General features: G+C 47.8%; 1 protein-coding gene across 4 annotated transcripts; it reads right to left on the reverse strand.

Annotated features, from left to right (window-relative positions):
- Positions 1–415: 415 nt before the first annotated feature.
- DNPEP (aspartyl aminopeptidase) lies at positions 416–10,067 on the reverse strand. Of its 4 annotated transcripts, none has more exons than XM_063097732.1 (15): positions 10,005–10,067; positions 9,288–9,381; positions 9,114–9,202; positions 8,907–9,020; positions 8,536–8,661; positions 8,190–8,320; positions 7,835–7,910; positions 7,609–7,716; positions 6,872–6,949; positions 5,775–5,858; positions 4,676–4,836; positions 4,244–4,283; positions 4,031–4,132; positions 917–1,084; positions 416–549 (listed from the first exon to the last, which is right to left on the reverse strand). In XM_063097732.1, exons 1-15 carry the CDS (start codon positions 10,008–10,010, stop codon positions 499–501), a joined length of 1,428 nt encoding a protein of 475 aa, XP_062953802.1. In that variant the 5' UTR covers positions 10,011–10,067; the 3' UTR covers positions 416–498. The 4 variants fall into 4 exon arrangements, with proteins under 4 accessions (XP_062953802.1, XP_062953811.1, XP_062953829.1 ...); XM_063097741.1 differs by lacking the exon at positions 10,005–10,067 and adding an exon at positions 9,853–9,979; XM_063097759.1 differs by lacking the exon at positions 10,005–10,067 and adding an exon at positions 9,706–9,766.
- Between the last annotated feature and the right edge of the window lie 12,155 nt (positions 10,068–22,222).

Here is a 22,222-nt window from a genome sequence, read left to right on the forward strand (position 1 = left end):
GCTTCCAATTGTGGACCCATCCTACCCTTCACCCACTCCAGGCATGGACTTGAGAGGAAAAAAAAGATTTATTTTATTTTATTTTTAAAAAGATGACCGGTAAGGGGATCTTAACCCTTGACTTGGTGTTGTCAGCACCGCGCTCACCCAGTGAGCTAACCGGCCATCCCTATATAGGATCCGAACCCGCGGCCCTGGTGTTATCAGCACCGCACTCTCCCGAGTGAGCCACAGGCCGGCCCGAAAAAAAAGATTTAAAATCAGAGCTCAATCAGCTCCCAGGAGCTGTGGCCTCCTCTACCTGCACCTCAACCTCCCCCTCTGTTCTGGTTCCAAATATTCAAGCCAGGCTCAACCCTCAGCCCTCCAATCTCCAAAGAAGCACAGCAGAGAGACTTGGAATGAAAAATCCACTTTAATAATAATCCAGTCAGCTCAGCTGAGAACTTCCCCTCTCAAGTGCAAAGGGGTGGAAGAGAAAGACGTCTCCAAGAGGCTTCAATCCACTAAGAGGTTACGGCTCAGAGAAGGGAACAGCTCAAAGAAGCCCTAAAATAGGAGGCAACATGTGATTTGGGATTAGTGAGTGACCAGATGGAGGTGCTCCACTACTCACTTCCTGCCAACACAGGCCCCAGCAAGAGCAGCACAGAGGTTTCACCCCTGCTTGTCAACGGCCTCAGTCTTCTCATCCCTCATCCCCTCTGCATCCCCTCATTTTCCTTTGGGGGTTGATCAGGGACCCTGAGCCTTGAGAAGAATGGGGACCCTGGCTTTCCTACATGGAGTGCCATGACAACCAGCCCCCATCACTTAGGCCAGCTGCTCCATGATGGTGATGTTGCCTCAGCAACCAATCCCGGAACCAGAGGGGGAAGGAGCCCAGCGCCACGGGGAGGGGGTAGGTGGGAGCTACCTTGAAGAGGGTGAGGGTCTGGAGTACTCCTGTGGTGCAGGCTGTCTCCCGGATGGAGTGCATGGCCAGTTGGGGGCTGCCTAAATCCAATACCCGCAGGCCCAGACGAGAAGCCAAGATAGGTCCGATGGTGGTGCCACAAGGCGAGTCGTTCCGGACCATGAGGTCCTAGAGAGAGGAAGAGAGATCATGACCACGTGCCGTGTGTGCTCATTACAGCCAAGGACAAAGCTGCCTGGAAGTGTAGGGCTGGAAGGGACATGGGTGATCATCCAGTTCTACCCCCTTGGAGTGTGGATATGAGCAGCATAAAATCGCCACGCCAACACTACATGGCAGACCACAAAGGACAATATATTCTGAATTGGTGCCATACTCTCAACTGTACTGTCACCACCTTAGTTCCAGCTACCATCACCTTATCTCCCATAAATAGCCCATTCTCCATATAGCAGGTAGGGGGTTTTAAAAACATTGATCCTTTTGTCACTCTCTTGCTTAATACCCTCCCACACATACACACACAAAGAAAAATCACTAGTAGTTTTAGTGTTTTTAAAAATGTTGCCATTGGCATTTTGAAACTATTTTCTTTATAGTATGGTAAGAAAGTAAAGAAGAAAATCATAACATGATGCTCAATATCAAGATTTTCAGTGTAAGAGAAGACAGAATTATAAAATCAAATAAATTAAATAATAACTATTCTTATTTTTTGAGTAAGAATTACTGTATTAACTCATGATTTTTAAAATACATCCATTTTTTTCTAGCAAGGGCCATGGAAATGGCCCCAAAGCACTATCTCCCCCAAAACAATGAACACTCGGAGTGCCGGACCATGGTCTCTAATACCGCTGTTCACCAAAAGCTACCAAGTCTGGGAAGAAAAATGAGAGAGATGAGCCTCCAATTTCTTGTTGAGCCAAAAGCAAGGACACTTTAAAGTCATGACAAAAGGGTACAGGAGTTATACTGAAAGGGCTCACATTGACCAAAGTTATGACAATTTGAGCATCGAATCTAATAATTATAGTGGGCTGGATCACATTAAATCGATGAAAATTATGATTCTATGATAGAGATGTTGACATCTGAGATGACACCTCACCTTGAAAAGTGTTTAAGGGAAAGAATTAGCATTCATCCCATCTTTTCCATATTTCATGATAACCAAACAGTCCTAGTTGATGGCGGTGGGAGGGGGGGGAGTTCCACTTCACGGATGAATAGATGGGATGAAAAAATTGGGGGAAGAGTCATTTTTCAGTAAATCCTAATGAAATTATTGATTTAGGCAAGGATGACCAATTAATGTTAAAACCATTAAGTGTGTGGGTGATGGGGAATTAATCACTTGTATGGGTTACTGTCAAGTCAAAGGCAGAAACCACCATATAGGATGGAGGAATTGGAGGGCATCCCCAATCCAGTGGTCATTCTTAGTATGGCTTAGTGTGGGTCACCCAGGTATTATATTTGTGCTGCAATATGAAGGACACACTAGTCAAAAATGTTTAAGTGGAATCCATCAAGTCTTTAGATGTAAATTACAGTTTACAGAAAATACAGGGGCTAGGAACACAAGCTAATTGACACCATGAGGAAGCAACGAGACAAATCTAGAAAGTGAGACATTATATGAGATGATCAGCCTGGTTTCTTCAACAAGCCAATGTTATTTTTAAAAAAGGGGTGTATGTGTGCTGTGCTGGATTAGAAGACATTTAAGAGACCTATCAGCCAGCTGTAATGCTTGAACCTGAACTGGATAGTAGGCAGGGACAAACACCTGTAAAGAATATTTGGGGGATAACTGGGGAAAATTGAAAATGATTTATGCATTAGAGGGACACAAATTTGCTGAAACAAAAATTTACTGAAGTGGAAAGGTGGAGATGATTGAGGAAAAGAGGTAACAAAAAATGCCCAATATGATTTCATTTTTATGCATGTTAAATATATGCATAGAAAAAAGTCTAGAAAAATATGCACAAATCTCTGGGGATTGTTTTATTTTCTCATTTCTATTTGCATTTCCTAATTTTCTAACTCCTTCTGCCATAAGATCCTGAAGAAAAATCCCCCACTGTCTTCTCACTGTCTTAGAATAAAAAACAAATGTCTTTCCATGGCCTGGGAAATCCTGCAGGATTGGCCTAGGTGGGCTTCTCCCGTCACCCTATCCTGCTTACTCTGGCTCTACCATCCCGGGTTTCTCTTTTCCTAATAGACCAAGCTCATTCCTGTCCCCCTTGGGCATTTCCACTGACTAGGGTGCTCCTTCCCCAGAGCCTCCCATAACTGCCTCTTTCTCAGTAGTGCTCAGCTCAAACATCACCTCCTCAGAGAGGCCTTCCTGAGAGTGGAACAGCTCAGCTCCACATGGGGCAGGGTGGGGACAGTGCGGCAGAAAGAGCCCCGAGCTGGGAGTCAGGATGCTACTCCTGACTCCACCAGAACTTGCCTGCTGTTTGTCTGGACCACCCTAGGCCCCAGTCCCTGATTAGAGAGGTAGATAAGATAGGGAAATATATGATATATATACTCATATGTGTACACACACACGTGTGTGCACATTGAGGGAAAGGGACTAACAGAGAAAATGAGTAGCTGGGGTTCCACATGCCCCAGCCCTGAACTTCCCTTGTGGAGGTCCCCAAGGTGTGTAAGAGAGACACAGTGGAATAGGGGGCACTGGGGGAAGAAACGCAGGACTTACTATGAGTGTACTTCAAAAAGTTAATGGAAAGATTCGTATTATCTTTTAATTTTATCTTTCCTTGAACTTTCTGAAGTATCTTCATATATACCAGAAACACACTGTACCTTTAATCCTCACAGAAATCCAACAAAGTAGGCACCATTATCACCCCCCTTTTACATATGTGGAAACTGAGACTCAGAAAGGTTAGGAGACTAACCTTAGGAGTCTAAGGTCACATGGCTAGCACCACAGCAAACCAGTATTGAATCCAGCTCTGTATCCAAAACCCCTGTTCTTCTCCATCTCCTGGGACTCCCTCCACTGAAGGTCATCTCCCAGGCTCCCTGCTCATGGGGGGCCCATCTGCTTGTGCCCCCACCAAGCCCCCTCCAACTTCCCACCCTCACCTGCAGGGGCACCCCAACACTGTTGGCCACCTCTCGGATCAGGGCCTCTGAGACTGCATTCGAGGCATAGCGTTGCTTGCTGTTCACTTTGATCACAGGGCCCTGGGGAGAGTCAAGGGGGAGGCAGAGATGGTGACAGGCCCAGAGGGAACAAGACGGGGCCCAGAACCAAGGGGCCGGTCTCCAAGTCCCTGAGGAGAAAGAGCATCTCACCTTGTGGAATAAGGGCCGGTGGTTCTCCTCATGCTTGTCCCTGTAAAAGACAGTTAAGGACCAGGGACGACAAACAGATGTGGCCTGTCAACAGCCACCACCCCTCCTATGGCAGACATCACTAATGGACCACAGCATTCTTTCCCACCCAGCCCTGTAAGACTTCAGTCACTGTAAACACACCCTTCCAGGCAGCCTCCAGCAACGATGAAAATAAGTTTGTAGATAAAGCCTATTTATCACATCTGGGTTAGGCATTACATGACTTTGACCTGGTCGGGCCCTGGAGCAGTCAAAAGGAATTCCCCACTGAACCTCCCAGCAGGACAAGGAAAGAGGATTAGTGAGGCCGGGCTGGGGCTGAACCTCAAGGCAAGCTATGCTTGGGTCTCTGGCTATGTGAGGACTGGGTGTCTGGCACAGGAGACTCACACGTAGTTGGGGTGCACAGCATGGGCCATGTCTGCGCTGATCATGAAGGACTTGGGGATGGCTTCCTCAAAGGCCGATAAGTGCAGGGATGAGGCTGAGATCCGCCGCAGCACCAGCTCCGTCAGCAGTGACTGGGCTCCCTGGGCACTCTCGGACCCCACCTGGCACCAGCAGAGACATGACTCTGGGGGTCTGGGCTCAGAGGGCTGAGTTGGGAGGCCAGCAGGAGGGGCCCAATGCCCAAATTGGCCCAGAAACCCACTGTGGCAGTGGGTGGGGAATGAGGAGTGTTGTTAGCAACAGCCCCAAGCCAAAAATAGCACCTACTGGTGGGTTTCCTGCACTGTCCCCTTCCTTTTCCCCAACCCTCATATCTGGGGCTCAGCAAAGGTGCCCCACCACACTGGCCAATTGTCTTTTACACATGCAACAGACTGCTAACTGTCCACAATCTTTTATGACAGAACACCCAGGCTGTTGCCAGACACATGACTACCCAGTTAGAGATGACATTCCTAGCCTCTCTTGCAGCTCAACACGGCCACGCTACATTCTATGCAATGTAGGCAGTGATGAATGACACTTTTGGATTATGCCCTTAAAGGCATGGGCATCCACTCCTCCTTTGTCCTTTCCTTCCTCCCTACTAACTTGGTATAGACATGATGGTCAGAGCTGGAACAGCCATCCTGGATCCTGAAATGGAAGCCATGTGTTTAGGATGGCAGAGACCTGTTCTGAACCGCTAACTCCGACCTGGGCAGTCACATTTACCTTCAAGTTCTATTACAGCATCTAAGACTGCAGCATCATGAGGACCTACTATGTGCTGGACACTGGGGTTACAAGGAGGACCTGGGCAGAGTCCCTGTCCTCAATAAAGGAGCTCACCACATGGCACACAGAGAGACGGGACATAGAGTTACACTAGGAGAAGCAGACATGTGCTGTGCCAGAAGGGGATGTCAAGTACTCAGAAAGCAACACAGCACCCCCCATCTTTGGTGCCTCCAGAATAGCCCTGGCTAACAGTGGGTACCTGGCACAAGTTGGCTACAGAAGACTGCAGAGGGGACCCTCTCCAGAGCCCTCTTCATACCTCTTCGTTGTCGTAGAGTGCGATCATGCGTACGTGAGGCTCCATGGCCAGGGAGGTAGGGGCTGCACAGGAATCAATCAAGGCCTGGCTCGGGGAGGGAAATGAGAACATCATCCCATCCTTTTTGCTGTAACTCAGCCCACCAGCACCTCGGAAGTGCATGCTCCCCACCCGCCATTCATTGTCACGGCCACAGTGAAGTGGGCTGGGCTTTCACTAGCCTTCAACTCTCAGGGGACTGGCTGGCTACGGGTGTGGTGGGGACCTTTCCAACTGGGGTGGGGAGAAGCCCCCCTTTGGTGTTCTTCTCCCGCACCTTCCCACGCAAAGGCAGCAGGAGGATGTGGAAGGTGAAGAGAAAGAGTGCAAAATCCTGGAAAGTCAGGACTGCAGAGATCGTGTAAATTGATCAGCCTTGGTTAAAAGAGGTCCACAGAGGTGACCACAATTCCATCAAAGCGACACAACTGGCTGGCTGCTTGCAGAAGTGGATGCAAGTCCCAGGTCTGGCTCTGGTCTCAATTACAGCCCAAGGCCTGACTCCAGCCACAGGATGGAAAGGGAAGGAAAGGTAGCAAAAGGCAGAGGGAGTGGTGAGGGAAGTATAGGAAGAAAGGGAACTGACTAGGGTGGCAAGAAGGTGGGGAATATCAAGGTGGCTGGCAAGAAGAGAGACTACCCTACCGAGATCCCAAGAGACTACTACGGAGAGAGAAGGCTGGTGGGATTAAGTCCGGGGTGAGATGTGAGGGAGGCAGAAGGAGGTGGACACTGCCTTACAGGATGATAAGACCTTTCCCTTGAGGAAGAGATTGTTAACAAAGGAAAAGCAGCAGGAACAGGGTCAGTACAAGACACATGGTGCTCTAAACAACATCTCATCCTTCCCGGCCCATGCCAGGGCAAGGATAGAGGCCAAGGGTAGTGATGAGGAGGCTGCAGCACTTAAGCCCCCTCCCCATGGTCCACCTAGCACCAGCAGACTGAGGGGGTGGCCAGTGGCACTCTCTCATGACCTGCTGGGGCTTGAAACTACCCCCACCATACTCCTCCTCTCCTGATGGTGTGTGCTGCCCAGGGGTGCCCCCGTGCCTCACCTGCAGGGCACAGAAGCAGCTATGCAGATTGTCCAGCCGAGGGGCAAAGATGAACTCATCATAGGCACCACCCAGGACCTAGAGAGACACGACAGTCTGCCTGACCTTCGATCCCCTCCACTCACCTGCTTCTCCTGCTCCCAAGGGCCTGAGCTTGAGCAAGCCTTCTTGGTTTCTTATGCAAACCCTCCCTGACCCCTGGCTTAGGGCTCTATTATCCTCACTGTGCAGGACTGAGCAGGGAAGGAAGGATCAGGCTGGAACTGAGGGATGGAAGGGTGGGGGTCTATAGCTGAATGGTCACAAAAAAAGTCAAGGAGATAAACAGAGGAGAGCAGTTGATAAACAGAAACTTAGCACATATCCTAATGGGACAGGGCATCCAGAGACGTAGCAATCTCCTATTGTCAGCAACAGGGAGACAGAGGAGGGGTGGCCACATCCAGGCCCCTTGCCCTCAGAATTTTGGAACCAAAGCAGACAGGGAGTAGCAAAAACTCCTGGGGAATCTGTGAAAAAGGGCCAATTCCCAAACCCTGTTGCCTAGACAGTTGGAAGGTCTAGGGGGAGAACTTGCCTTTTTGAGAATCACTGCCCCAGAAGCAGAGGGGAATGGTGTCAACTGGATAGAGCAGGGATGGAATTGAGGGATTGGTGGAAGGGATGAGTGTTCCAGGGGACATGCTAGGGTTGGCTGTTGGAGACCCCCCCCACAAGTTCCTGCAGCTGTTCCTCACCGCAGGCTGGGTGTCTGCAAGGCAGAGCTCCATCTCCAAGATGTCCTCGGGGCTCAGCCCCAAATGGGCACAGAGCAGGGACATGAGCACCGAGTGGTGCCGTTCATCCTGCAGGATAGAAAGATGCCGGGAGGAGGGTCTGCTCCTGCTCTCCTCTCTCCTCTTCTTAGGGGACTGGTCCCTTGCCCCTCTGCCCACCCTCATCGTGAACAGGGGACTCTCTTACTGCAGCATTGAGAGGCCCTGGCTCAGGAGTCCCCTTCTCCAGCTCCTCCTGGATTGCTGTGGCAAGAATGGGGACTCTGTGGGGAGAAGTGGGGGGCGGTGTGGGGAAGGCTGGAGGGCACAGCAGGGTGGGGCACCCATAAGCTCAGGCATCTCCTGTAACTGCCCTTGCCCTTCAAATCCCAGCCCCGTCCCCAAGTGGCAGAGCTGTGAGGGGACATCAACTGGGTTCCCAGAGTAGAACTTGACTGTGGCCACCATTAGCTGGTAGTCTCCAGCTCCCACTGGGGCCCCTTCTGTCATCTGGTGCCATATCCCGTCTCTCCCAGCCACCATAGTCCCAACCCCAGTCTCACAGGTGCATCTCCGTGTTGGGCCCAAAGTTCTCGTTGATATTTCGCTGCAGATGGATGGCCAGGTGTGGGATGCGCAAGATGGGCCGGTCAACGTGCACTAGCCGCTGCTCCAGCCGACCTGAGGTAGGACACTGTGGCCGACCAGGCCAGATCAGCCCAGGGCACATCCCAACTCCAGCTGGCTAGTGCCCCCACTTCACCAGAGTAACCAAGGCAGCCTTCTGACCTGACAATCCCTATCCCTCTTCCCCAGAGAGTTCTCCACTGGTACTCTGAAGGAATATGACATTCAGTCTTCAGGCAGCTGAAGCTGAGAGCCTCCCTGTTCTCAAAGCCCAGTTCCCACCTTGACAATGACACGTCCAGCCAAGGTCAGGTCACGGTCAAACCAGGTGCTCCAGATCCCACCACCATAGGTCTCCACACCAACCTGATGGAAGCCGACCTGGCTGCGGCGAGACCGGCGTTTCACCTGAGCGTGAAGAGGGGTAAGGGGAAGTCAGAGAAGGGTGAATGACAGATGTGGAGATCAAACAGACCACTCACCAGTTTAGTGGCATAGAGGGGCATTAGTGCTAGATGAAGGGCCCAAGTGTGGAGGAAGGGGGCAACAAGCAGGCCTTCTCCACTGCTCAGGGGATAGAGACCTCAGTTTGTACCTCCTGGCTGTCTTTTGCCCTGTGCTCCCCCGACCACAGCACAGCTCCACTTCCTTACCCGGAGGCAGGGGCTGTCCGTGTGGGCTCCAATGAGGCTGAAGCCATTGCCAGGAACATACTGGCCCCCCACAGCAAAAGCGATGATGGTGGAGGAGTTCCTCGTCAGGAAGTACTAAGAAGGATGGGAGAGACAGGTGTGAGCTGCATTAGCCAGCGGGCACACAAGACTTTGAGACCCAGCCTCTCCCCACCCCACCCCTGGTACCTTGCACTGGGGCTTGATATCCCAGCTTTCCGTCTCCTTGAGTTCATGGAAGCCAGCCTGGATGAGGCGGCTGCGGCACTCAGCCACAACTGTAGGAAAAAGACCCCCTCACAGTGATGGAAGCTGGTGAGAGGCACACCAGCCCCCACCTCCTCCCTTGCCCTGGTCCCTTACCGTGGAAAGGAGAGGGACTCCCATTCACGAACTTGAGGAGTTCGCGGGCCGCGGCCTGCACCGCCTCTTTTCGGGCCCTGCCGGTCATGGCCATCTAGGGAAGGAGAGCGCTCAGACTCCTACGAGGTCTGGAACCCCTGACCTCCCATCCCTGCTTCACGGACTCCCTCATCCCCACTCACGGAAGTGTGGGCTCCAAGGCTCAGACCTCTGCTTCTGCCCCTTTGCCCACAGAGACCCAGATCCCGGGCCAAACCTCTCTCCGCTTAAAGCTTCAGCACGCCCGCCAAAGGATCGAGACCCCGGCGGCGCTCCGGGGCCAGCTGGTTCAAGACGGCCCGCCCCTAATCCGAGCTTTAGCCCGGCCCCCTAAGTCCCACCCCGACGTCCCTGCCGACTAGGAAGTCTAGATTTGTACCCCAACTCCGGGTTTCCAGGCGGGCTCTTAACTCCGAGCCGGCCTGCACCACGTGCGCAGCCCCGTCCCGGAGCCAAAGCCCTGTTCCCCAAGGAGTACCCCAACTCCCCTCCACCGCCCACTTTCTCGCAGGACACCCCCTCTAACCCCGGGAAGGTCAGGTCACCCGCGGTGAGGCTTTCGGTTTCGCTTTGGGTCAGGCGCGTCCCCACCCCAGTGGGGCGCTAAGCTTAGGCCCTAGCAGGCGCCAGGCCGAGTCTGGAATTGAAATTCAAGCGGGGCCAGTGGCGGCCACTTACGTGCATAGCCCAGCGCGCGTGCCCGCGTCCGCTCACCGGGTCCTAACTCTCTGCCCGCCCCCGTCACGCCGCCCGCCCCGCCCCTCTCCAGGCCACGCCCCCGCCGCACTGTTCGCTCCGTCTCGCCCACGCTGCGCCGACCGCCCCACCCCCACCGGGCCGTCCTGCCCCTCGCTAGGCCACGCCCCCACCGCTCCGTCCGCTCCGCCCCTCGTCACACCGCGCCGGCAGCCCCGCCCCTCGCCAGGCCGCCCCGCCCACGCCTCGCCGGCCGCCCCGCCCCTCGCCAGGCTGCTCCGCGCGTGTCATCCGCCCACGCTCCCAGACGAGCCGTCCGCCACGCCGTCCGCCACGCTGTCCGCCCCACCTGCACCGCCCCGCAAGCGCTGCTGGCGGCCTTGGCCAGAGCCATCTGCCGCCTCGGAGGTGCTAGGACCGCCGCAAACCGACCGCCTCCTCTTGCCCGGAGCGGCGAGTCCTAGAAAAAGCTCGGCCCCGCCAGCTCGCGCGGTCGGATGGGTACAAAGGTGCTCTCTCTCGCCACAGCCACGTTTGTGATGATAAAAGCATGGCTAATGTTCACGGGGCGTTCCCGATGAGCTTTAGCTTTATGATAGAGCCCCATGTGTTATCTCTTAAAAATCTTCGCAACTGCACTGTCACCTTTGTTCTTTTACTGTCTCACATTTTGTACATGAACAAACTGAAATCCAGAAACGAGCAACTTGTCCGAGGGAGTAATGGCTCAGGTGAGGTTGTCTGCAGAGGCCTGGAACAGCCGCTACAGGTTTCTCTCAGCTCTTTCCTGGGCCTTTTTCTATGCACCACGGTGGGTGTTATGTTACACGGGAGGTCCCTGAGGGACACAAGATTACATAGCTATTTGAGTAGATCTGGGATTTAGCTGATATCTGTGCTCTTTTCACTTCTCAAAACGACAGAAAAAAAATTCCGTATGTTCTCAGAGGCAGTTCCAATATGCCCATGTCAATGGTGCTGAGTAGCAGTTTTAAAACCCATGCACCTGCCTAGCTATAGATTCTGATGAAGACAATTGGTGGCCCCTAGGTTCAAAACAGGGCCCACCTACCAGAGGTTAATCAGCATCCCAGGGATCACATATCGATGGAGCGGTCTGCCATTTATGTACTTGGGGTGGGTGATGGGGCAAAGGGTAGAGGTTGGAAAGGTCTGCAGCCCTTACTTCACATGAATGGCTATTGCAGGGGAGTTTTCAAAAATACACGCACTAGGGCGATGGGTTAAATTCATAGAATTCTGTTTGTTGAAATACCATATGTATGAAGTTCACTGCTGAGTGGGACATGCTTGTCCTCTGAGGCTCCTGGGGAGGGCACACATTCAAAGAGAACGGTTAGAAGAGCTGAAACAGGGCTACCATGTATAAAGGAAGGAGACTTAAGGAAAAATTTTTAATGTTGTTTTTGATCACAAAAAAAGTGTACATGCTTACGTAGAAATTCAAATATCACTAAAATGTATAACTTAGAAAGTGAAAGTAAACGTTTGATAAATTGAACTTCCATTGTTCATTTTTTAAAAATCTGCTAAGAAACCAGGAAGAGAAAGGATAAAGGACATCTACGAGAAATCTACAGCACAATTTAGTGGGGAAATACAGGAGTGCTCCTCTTCGAACTGGAAGTAAGACATGATGAACTATTACTGCTGGTAGTCAATATGGCCCTGCAGTCAGAGCCAGCGCCACAAAACAAAATAAACAATTATATACATGGAAAAGTAAAATTGGTTATTATTTTTAGATTATATGATTACCTAGAATCCCCAAGAAAACAAACTGTCAAGCTATTAGAACTGGTAGGAGGGGTGACCTGATTTAAAAAATCATTGGCTTTTCTGTGCAACGATCAGCTAGAACATTTAAAAGTAAAAAGGTCCTTTTTACAAGAGCAAGAAATACTAATAAATTTCTCGGCATGAACATATGAGAGACCCAATCTCACTTTAATTAGGGAAAAGCAAATTAAAAATGAGGTACCATTTTTGATTTATCAGATTAACAAAAATGAAAAAGATTGGTAATATCAAGTGTTGGAGAAGGCTTGGGATAATGCATGCTGTTATACTGAAATTTCTGTGGTATAAATATTCCCCATAACTGATTTCAAGCTGCCAACACGATGTCACTGAATACAGAATTGGGAAGAAATGTGCAGAAGCATGCCATTATATAGATTTCCACCCTACAGATACAATAGACAAATAACCTCAAGAGCATAGATTTAAGAGTGCAGTAAAATAATTGGAAAGGTGATTGCTTTTGAATTCTTATTATCTCTGTCTCTAATTTATTTAATTGTAAATTTATGTAATTTAATTTTTTAATGATTACTGTATTTAACAATGGGCTCACCAAATTTCTGGAAAATTGACAATTAGTTAAAGAGCTGGTCTAGGTTGGCTCTAGCAGATTACTCCACCCATACTCTATATCTTTGCTATTAAAAGTGTGATCTATTGACCAGCAACATCTGGGACCTTTTTAGAAATGCAGAACCTCAGGGCTTACCCCAGACCTACTGAATCAACATCTCCATGTTAACAAGATCCCTAGGTGACTTGAATGCACATTTGAGACACAGTGTTTTAGAGTACCATGCAGCAGTTAAAAAATAATGAGGTTAATCTTTATGTATTGTCCCAGAAAAACTTCAAAATACATTGTTAAGTGAAAAATAAAAGCAATTTCCAGAATGTTTACACGGTAAGAGCATGTAGGTAAAACACATAATGAGCTAACGTTTTAGATTTTATATAAATATAAATGTAAATGTATAGAAATAGGTTTGGAAGGAGAGTGGTCATCTCTGGATAAGGGAATGGTATTGGGTGTAGAGTGGGGATGGAGAGGCCACAGAATGACTGTAAGGATCCAAACAAAGTTTCTAAGACTCAGTCTTGCCCTCAGCCTTCTCTTCTCCACCAGCCCTCAGCTGGTGTTTATAATGTTACTTATCTTTTGGTTTAACAGATATTGAAGTGCAAATGCCTATGAGTTAACAGAGCAATCAGTCATACACTTCAGTGTGAGTTGATATGAGATTGAGATATGTGTCCTTTCTGATCCATTAGTTTAGAAAAGCTTCCTAAGTAGTAATTTGTCACACAATTGTTACGGGTGATTTGGATACAGAAGACCAAAGCAATGCTGTAAGGAAGAGAAGGGGGGTGTGTGTGGCGTGAGCAGGTGTGTCCTGCCCCTGTCTGCTAAAATGGGTGCAGTAAGGGGCTGAATCTCATGATCTTGATTTCCTGCTAATAGATATCTTGGTGGTTTAAAGGAATAAATAATTTGCTTCTGAGTTTAATGATAGGAACTTGCATAACAAGGTACAATTTGTCCTCTTACAGTGTTGCTGGGGGGGGGGGAGGCGGGCATTTTAGTTTCAAACACACGTCTTCTGCTGAAACCCTGTTTTCCCTGCAGTACTTAATTGACTGAGAACTACAAATCCCAGGATGCCTTGAGTTAAGTTACTCTTAGGCAGACATTATCATTTCCAACCAATTGTGTTCTTAGAAGGGAGGTTTAAAATGTATTTATGTCAAAAAGTACTCTTTAAGCTCCTCTATAGGTACTGATAGGAAAAATTTACAAGATATAATACTAAGTGAAAAAACAAGGTGCAGAACAGCAGTTATAGTATGCTGCCAGTTATGTGTAAATATGTACACACACATATTCTTATATGTTTAAAATATGCCAGGAGTCAAAGAAAATGGTAACTGACTCTGGGAAGGAAAAAGGGGGTGGCTGAGGGACTGGTGTGGAAGGGACACTTCCTTTCTCCTGTAAATCTTTTCTTTTGCACTTTAAAAAGCTTTTATACTTTTCTATGAACATGTATTAAATACTTTTGAAAACTAAATAAGTAAATTTAAAAAGTAACAGGTGGTAAGATGAATTTTTTTTTTGCACCAGAAGAAACTTTTTATTTTCTATTGAAATTTTTTTTGGAGATAATTGTACATTCACTTGCAGTTTTAATTTTTAAAAAATAGAGATATACTATATATAGTTTAGCCAGTTTCTTTCAATGTTTTAACATTTTGCAAAACTACTGTTCAATATTTTAAGATACTGAATAGTTTCATCACCACAAGAATCATGTTCGTAACCACATCCACCTCCCTCTCACCCTTGCCTCCCGTTTCTAACCTCTGGCAACCACTAATCTGTTGCCATTTCTAAAGTTTTGCCATTTTTAAAATGTTATATAAAAAGAGTTATATAGTATGTAGTCTTTTAGAATTGGCTTTCTTCACTCAGCGTAGTTCCCTGGAGATTCACCCTAGATGTGTATATCAGTGGTTCATTCCTCGTCATTGCTGAGTAGTAGTGCATGGTGTAGATGTATCACAGTTTGTTTAACCATTCACCTGTTGAAGGACATCTGGGGTGTTTTGGGGTACTATGAGTAAAGCTGCTCTGAACATATGTGTACAGGTTTCTGGGATAAATGCCCAAGAGTGTAATTACTGGATAATATGCTAATTGCATGTTTAGTTTATAAGACACTGGTAAATTGTTTTGTAGAGTGGCTGTACCATTTTACATTCTTATTAGCAATGTATGAGTGATCCAATTTCTATGGATCCTTACCAGCATTTGGTTTTATCATCATCATGATTACTATTATTATTATTAATTTTTTGCCATTCTTATAGGTTGTGCTTAAAGCCATTGTGGTTTTAATGTGCATCTCCCTGATGGCTAATGGTGTTGAACGCCTTCTTGTCTTTTTTTTGTCGTTTTTTTTTTTTTCGTGACCGGCACTCAGCCAGTGAGTGCACTGGTCATTCTTATATAGGATCCGAACGCGCGGCGGGAGCGTCGCCGCGCTCCCAGCGCAGCACTCTACCGAGTGCGCCACGGGCTCGGCCCTGAACACCTTCTTGTCTTCATATCTACCATCTGTATATCCTCTTTTTAAAAAATTATTTATTTATTTATTTATTTATTGGCCATAAAACAAGTCTTTTTTTTTTTTTAAAGATGACCGGTAAAGGGGATCTTAACCCTTGACTTGTTGTTGTCAGCACCACGCTCTCCCAAGTGAGCCACAGGCTGGCCCATAAAACAAGTCTTAATACACTTGAAAGACTAAGATCATAGAAAATATGTTCTCTGACCACAATAACAGAAGGAAATTTAGAAAATTCACAAATGTGTGGAAACTAAACAACACTCTCCTATATAAACAATGGGTAAGAAGAAAAATCACAGGGAAATCAGAGAGTACTTTGAGGTAAAAATCAAAGCACAACATATCAAAATTTATAGGATGCACGGCTCATACTGTGTTTAGAGAGACATTTATTTTTATTTTTTTATTTTTTTTATTTTTTTTATTTTTTTAAAAGGATGACCGGTAAGGGGATCTTAACCCTTGACTTACTGTTGTCAGCACCACGCTCTCCCAAGTGAGCCATGGGCCCGCCCTTAAAGAAACATTTATACTTGTAAACACCTATATTAAAAATAAGAAAAATCTCAAATCTGTAATGAAAACTTCTACCTTAAGAAAATAGAAAAAGAAGAGCAAACTGAACCAAAAGCAAATATAAGTAGGAAATAACAAAGATTACAACAGAAATATATGAAATAGGGAATTAAAAAACAATAGAGAAAATCAACAAAACCAAAAGTTGGTTCTTTAAAAAGAACAACAAAATTTGCAAACCTTTATCTAGATCGACCAAGAAAAAAAAAGAGACAAGACCAAAATTACTAAAATCAGAAATAAAGCAGGGGTATTATTACATTGTTATTATGTTTTTTTGTGATGGTAAGATTTAGTTTCTTTCTTTTTCTCATTTACACTTTTGTATCCCTGGTAAATGTCAATGACCTTGTGTGGTTATTGACCCTATAACAAAGTGTGTCAGCATGAGCTCAGGATCAAACACACCTGGCTCAAATCCTGCCTCCTCCATATATCAGCTATGGGCCATATTTGCTGTGGTGTGCTGGAGCCACCCACTCCTGTCTCTCTCCTACTCCACATTCAGTGACAGCAGGCCAGAAGCTTGAAACAGGCCTGGGTGTATTTCTACTACCGAGATTGGCAAACACCACAAATCAGAGGTTTTCTTCCCTTCCAGAGAGTGAGCTAGTGGTTAAACATTTACTATCACTCCACAGACTTTGAGCCTCAGTTTCTTCATCTGTAAAATGGGGGAAGATAATATCCATAAGGAATGTAGGATGCTTCTCACGAAGCTCGTCAAATAGTAAGTGAGCAGTAAACGAGAGCTGGTATTCTCGTTCATATTACCATCTCTTATATTAAACTGTGAGCCACTTCAGGGAAGGTCTCTGTCTTACTCATCGTGATGTCTTTAGTGACTGACACATGACTGGACAAACAGCAGGTGCTAAATAAATGTCTGTCAAATTAGTGAATAAATGGCAAATAATAGTAACTTGGGATAACACGCTCCCAGAAAAATCTGCATTTTCCCAGAGGTGTTTTAGGACACAGGTCTTAATCTTTAATCCCAGGGATGGTCAGGCCCGGTGGCAGGCTGCCAGGGAGGTCTGGGGAGCACTCCCACCCCCCAGGGGTAATGTCTGCTCTTGTAGGCCTGGCCCTGACCTCCCCAGGAACAGGTTCTTGGTGCACTCTCTCCAGGTGCCGGGGGCAGGTCTTCACCTCTCCTTCCTCTGGGAGCCAAGATGGGGCATTTCTAGCTCTGAGCCTGTCTGACTAGAGGTCATTTAATCCTCACTGGATTTGTCCTGTTTATTTTAGTGGACAGGGCTGTTTACTGTCAGTTCGTATTTCTAGAGGCACTTACTCATTTTGCTTCCCTTTTATTTACTCTTTGCAAGCACTTGGGTTTGAGTAAATATGTCTATAAAGTTCCAGGGACTGGGTGATTCTGTGTCTGCTATTTTAATGGCCTTTAAACAGTGTCTGCTCAGGTAAGCATTTTATAGATGGGTCGAAAAGATAGGGATTTCTGTTCTCAGTGGCCTCTCACTTCTTCCAGGCTGACCTCTAGCCACCAGCTGCTTATGAATCATGGCTTTTTATCAGTAATAAAAATATCAAAAGTCAGCACCCATCTCAGGCAGAGAAACCAATCCACCCTGGTCAGCCAGACATGGGGCTTGGAAACTGTGGAAGGTGTTTCAACTCTAGGGTGGTGCTCAGGGTACAGATTACCTGGAGTGCTTTTTAAAATGCAGATTCCAGAGCCCTGCACCTAAAAATTGCTATTTGGGCTAAGGCCCAGGGAGCTGCATTTTTAACAGGTGCTGCAAGTAATTCTGCTGTCTTAGACCACCGTGAGGAGCACTAATCTAGATTCTCAAAAACGCTGGTGCTGACGGGTGGGCTGCCCTTGAGGCTACTGCCGTGTTGTTGGGGGAACCTAACAGGGTTGTTTGGAATGATTAAATCAACGCTTAGCACACTGCTCCTCCAAAGGTAGCCAAGGTAATGATGAGTGTTATCTGTTAAGCCACTTGCTCAAGGTCTAATTTGTTAGTAGATTGAGGGCGGGAACTATATGTCATTCATCTTTCTTATCCGTCATAATTGCTGAAGCAGTGCACAGCTCACAGAAGATGTTGCTCGGGCACAGGCAGCTGTGTCTGCACTGGCTGGGACACTCCCATGTAACACAGAACTAGAGACATGCCTGGTAACCCTTGGGATAGTGACTGAACCAGCTGTTGGGAACTGGTGTGGCATGGAGACTGGGTACTATGGTGACCCACCCACCTCCTCCCGAGGCCAGGGCCAGGTCTGTCAGAGGCAGAGCGGGTACAGCCTGGACCAAGTGCCTTTTTTGGCAGGCTCCTCCCCCTGCCTTGTGCCCCTCTGCCCTGACTAATGGGGTCCTCAGTCCATGGCACAGAACCCATTATGACATTGTCAGGGCACTTTGAAATAGTGACATGCTCCCAGCACCCTGAGCCTCTGGCTAGCCTATTGTGGCTAGCCTGTTGTGGCCAATGTCTAAAGGGCGGCTCCTGACCTGGGGGAGGGGAGCCCTGTATTCCAGGAGGCTACAGATAGGGACTCTCTTCTTTACTCGAAGAACTCTTAACTCATTCTCTCTCTCGGCCCCTTTGTTTCCTTCCTGCCAGTCAATGTGCTAATTATTTTATGCGTATGTGTTTACTTTCTCCCATCAGAACGTGAGCTCCACTAGGGCACTGCTGGGTCCCAGTGCACGGTATCTGACATAGTAAGTACTCACTGAAGATGTTTACAGTGCATGAATACATGAATGAGAGACTTCACTGGCTCCAGTCATCCATCCATTCATTCATTCCACAAGCGTGCTTTGTGCATCTGTTGTGGGCCAGGCTCTTGTCGACCTGAATAACTCCTTTTCTGCCCCACGGAGCTCCCAGGCTGGTGGTGGGATGCTGAAGATACATCCTTTGTGTAATGCACCCTGACAAGGGCTGTATCTGAGGTCTAATGGAGACGGGGTTGCTCGGAGGAGCCTGCTGTGGCAATGACAGGCTTTTAAACCAGAGAAATGGTATCTTGTCTGGCAGGATTTCCGCTGCCTGATTCAGGGAGCCCCTTCTGCCCTGAGGCCTGTGCCTCTGCTGACAACCACGGCTGCTTGTTTCTGCTAATATTGCAGCAGGGTGCTTCTATAGAAGCAATCTATAAAACACCATTTACAGCCATAACTGAGCCACAAAAATCAATCCCCAATGCTCACTCCCATCAACAAACATGCTTTGAGGGCCTCCTAAGAGTGGGGCACAGTTTTAAGGTGCCATGGGAGATAGAGCGATGAATAAAACAAGGATTCTGCCCCAGGAGGGGGCTTCTAATCTCCCTAGGGAGACAGGACACATGGGGATGAGATGATTAACTGCAAATTGAAAGTGTATGTGTCATGTAGTGAATAAAGGCTCTGGATCTGTGCTGTCCAATACAGTAACCACCAGCCACTTGTGGCTATTGAGCACTTGAAATGTGGCTGCATATTCAAGTACATCCCATGTTGAGAGGTGTTATACGTATAAAATGATGTACACATTGGATTACAAACAAAATGTATAAAATATCTCAATTTTTAAATATTGATTACAAGTTGAAATAATATTATGGATATGTTGAGTTAAATATACTATATTATTAAAATTAGTTTCACTATTTCATTTACATTTTTAAATGTGGTTTCTAGAACATTTAAAATGATACATATGGCTCCCATTATATTTCTACTGGACATCCCTGATCTAGGAGTTGAGAAGACCCAGTGGGGCACCAATAGCCTGTGTTTCTTCAGTTGGTAAGAATTCTGAGGAAATGGGACAATTAGGAGCCAGCAAGGTGGTGCTGAGGAAGGGTGTGGGGAGGACATTTGAGAAGTTTGATCATGAAGGGAAGGAGAGAGGATGACAGTTCCAGGAGGCCACAGGGTCCCAGGAACAATGCACACATTGGTAATAGACACTCACCAGCTCTTCCTCCATCTCCTGCTGTCTTCCAAAAATACCCTGGGCACCTCCAGCCACCCTCCCATGCAATGACTCTAGAGTAAGGCTCCTTCATTTCAGTCCTAGACCATGGGGAGTTGGCAAGAGATGGCCAGTGAGCTGGGTTTGAATGCTGAGTAGTAGTAACTCAAATCCTTAGGCAGGCCATCCACTGCAAGGGTGGGTTGAAAACACATCACTCCTCTCTGGTTTCCAGCTCTGGGTCCTGCGTAAAGGGACCAGGAAGGAGATAGGGAAGGAGAGATCAGAGATTCCAGTGTAGGTGGAACTGGCAAGTTTGGTCAATGTTTGAGGTAGGGGAGGATTTCTCAGAGGAACAGTTGGTCCAGGAGGAAGAGGGCAGCCCCCTAACCTGGCCAAAGCTTCCACTATGGACTCATTTCATCAAGGGAAATAAGGCAGCCTGGATGTGATGTTTGGTTTTCTGCCTATGCCCTCCCCCTCAGACACAGAGAAGCTGTAAACACTCAAATACAAGGATTAACTCTGCATGTGGTGTCTGGGACATTGTGAACAACCCTTGGTGGCTGTGCTTGTGTCTCTGTTAAATTGATCTTTTTAACCCCTGACACCTCAGACATGAGGCTTGTTGCACAGCCAGTGTTCAATACATACTGATGGATGGAGAAAGGGAGGGAGGGAAGGAGGGAGGGAGGGAGGAAGGAAGGAAGGAAGGAGTGCTTGGGTGCACTGATAACAAATCAGTTAAAGTGCAAAAGCAGATTCTTGGAATGGGCTAAGCTTGTTCCGTGCTGGATTCTTGGATGTGGGCAGCAGGAGAGGTCTCTCACCAGCCAGACCCCACAGTGTCTGGGTCAGAGGAAAACTGATGCTCAGCGCATACCATCCTACCTCCCTGCCGCGGGGCCCCAGGTCCACAAGATTTGAGAGACAGTGGATGTCTAGCTGTAGCCTTCCTGGGCTACAGCTCTGCCCCTACCCTCTTATCCTATTAAGTGCTTTTTAGAAGCCCCTTAAGGCCTCTGTAAAAGGAAAGATAATGTGAAGAATTCCAGGTTGGTTGGATAAGCCTGGCATGGGGTTGGGGGTGGCTGAATTTCTTCCCGGACCAGCTGAAGAATGGCTCCCCCAAACTCAGAAGGAAGCCTGCAGTTTCCCATTACGACCACTGGAGGGCACTTGAAGCACGAAATACCAGATTCCTCCCCCCGCCCCCCACCATCGTTGGAGAGCTGTGGTTCAGTCCAGCAAAGGTTTCAAAATCATCATAATAATGATAGCTCTCATGTGTTGGATATCCAATACTGCCTCAAATGTCTTTATATATATATATGGGTTATTATATAAATCTATTTAATATTCACAAATTGTTGTGAGTTATTTTGGCTATTAAGGAAAAACGGAGGCTTAAAAACGTCAAAGAACTTACTTAAGGTCGTTCGGCTGAATAAAATTTTGGGAGTAAGGACTTGAACCCAAGCCCTCAAGCGCCAGTCATACATGATGATGTACATGAAGCTGAAAAGGGGACTCTCAGGATAGAAGCAGGGAGACCCTATGCTGCACAAATATTATTGTTACTGGACAATTTACACATTCTGGAATTGGAAGATGGCTTACAGACAATTTGTACACTTCATATGGTAATGGTTTTTTCCCCCTGAAATGATGGTATTAAGTAAATGAAGTGTTTCACAATTTATGATGTCTTAACTTGGAGGAAATAAAGTCATAGTAATTTGAGGCAGGAAAAGATAATTTTCATTTAATATTCAAATAGCACTTACTATGTACCCAGAACTGTTGTAAGCACTTTACATAAAATAACTTAATTAATCCTCATAGTCATCCTCTGAGGAATGTGTTATTATAACCCCCATTTACAGATGAGGAAATGGAGACACAGAGAGGGAAGCAACTTGGCCAAGGTCATACAGCTAGTAAGAGGAAGAGCTGGGATTAAGGACCAGGTAGTCCGGTTCCAGTTTGTGCCCTGAATCACTCTGGGCTCTGAGAAGGGAAGAATTTGGGCTGGAGCTGGCTTGGGGTGGGGGTAAGGGTGTGGTAAGAGTTCCACTGGAAGAAATGCACTGTGGAGGGGAGGGTATTCCAGGCAGAAGAATGGCACGAGCAAAGGCCCAGAGGTGGGGAAGCCCAAGGTAGGAGTCAGGATAGGCTCAGGCCAGGACTACCTAGAGGCTGGGACAGCAGAATTGAGGTCTGCACAGCCAGAGCTCCTTGGGCCTCCTAGGGGTGGGAAAAAGAAGAGGGGCATAGGAGGAGGGCCCAGGAGAGGGCGAGGGGTGCTTCAATCCAGGGAACGGCTGAGGTCACCCTGCCCGGCCCTCTCCAGGGAGCCAGGAGAGGGCGAGGGGTGCTTCAATCCAGGGAACTGCTGAGGCCACCCTGCCCGGCCCTCTCCAGGGACAGGCGTTTGGGAAGTGCAGTGTGTGCTCAGGAATTGGCCGGATTGGATTACAGGGAAGATTAAAGGAGCTAAATCGGGCCTGGGGCTCGGGGAGGTGTCCAAGAAGGGGACTTCAAAAAGTCAGCAGCTGGGAGGCCAGGAGAAGTTGCCTGGGACCTAAGAATGGGGGCAGGGATCCCACACCAGGCCGGAAGGCCTCCTGACCCCAGTAAGGCTGGAATGTGGGGTCACCAAGAAAGGGCATCCTCACTTAGATGAAGCTGGGGGTGGGGTGGGACAGAAATCCAGAGAAGAGGAGAGGTTTGG

The sequence above is a fragment of the Cynocephalus volans genome, chromosome 1 (genome assembly GCF_027409185.1).
Source record: "Cynocephalus volans isolate mCynVol1 chromosome 1, mCynVol1.pri, whole genome shotgun sequence".
Classification (NCBI taxonomy): Eukaryota; Metazoa; Chordata; class Mammalia; order Dermoptera; family Cynocephalidae; genus Cynocephalus; species Cynocephalus volans.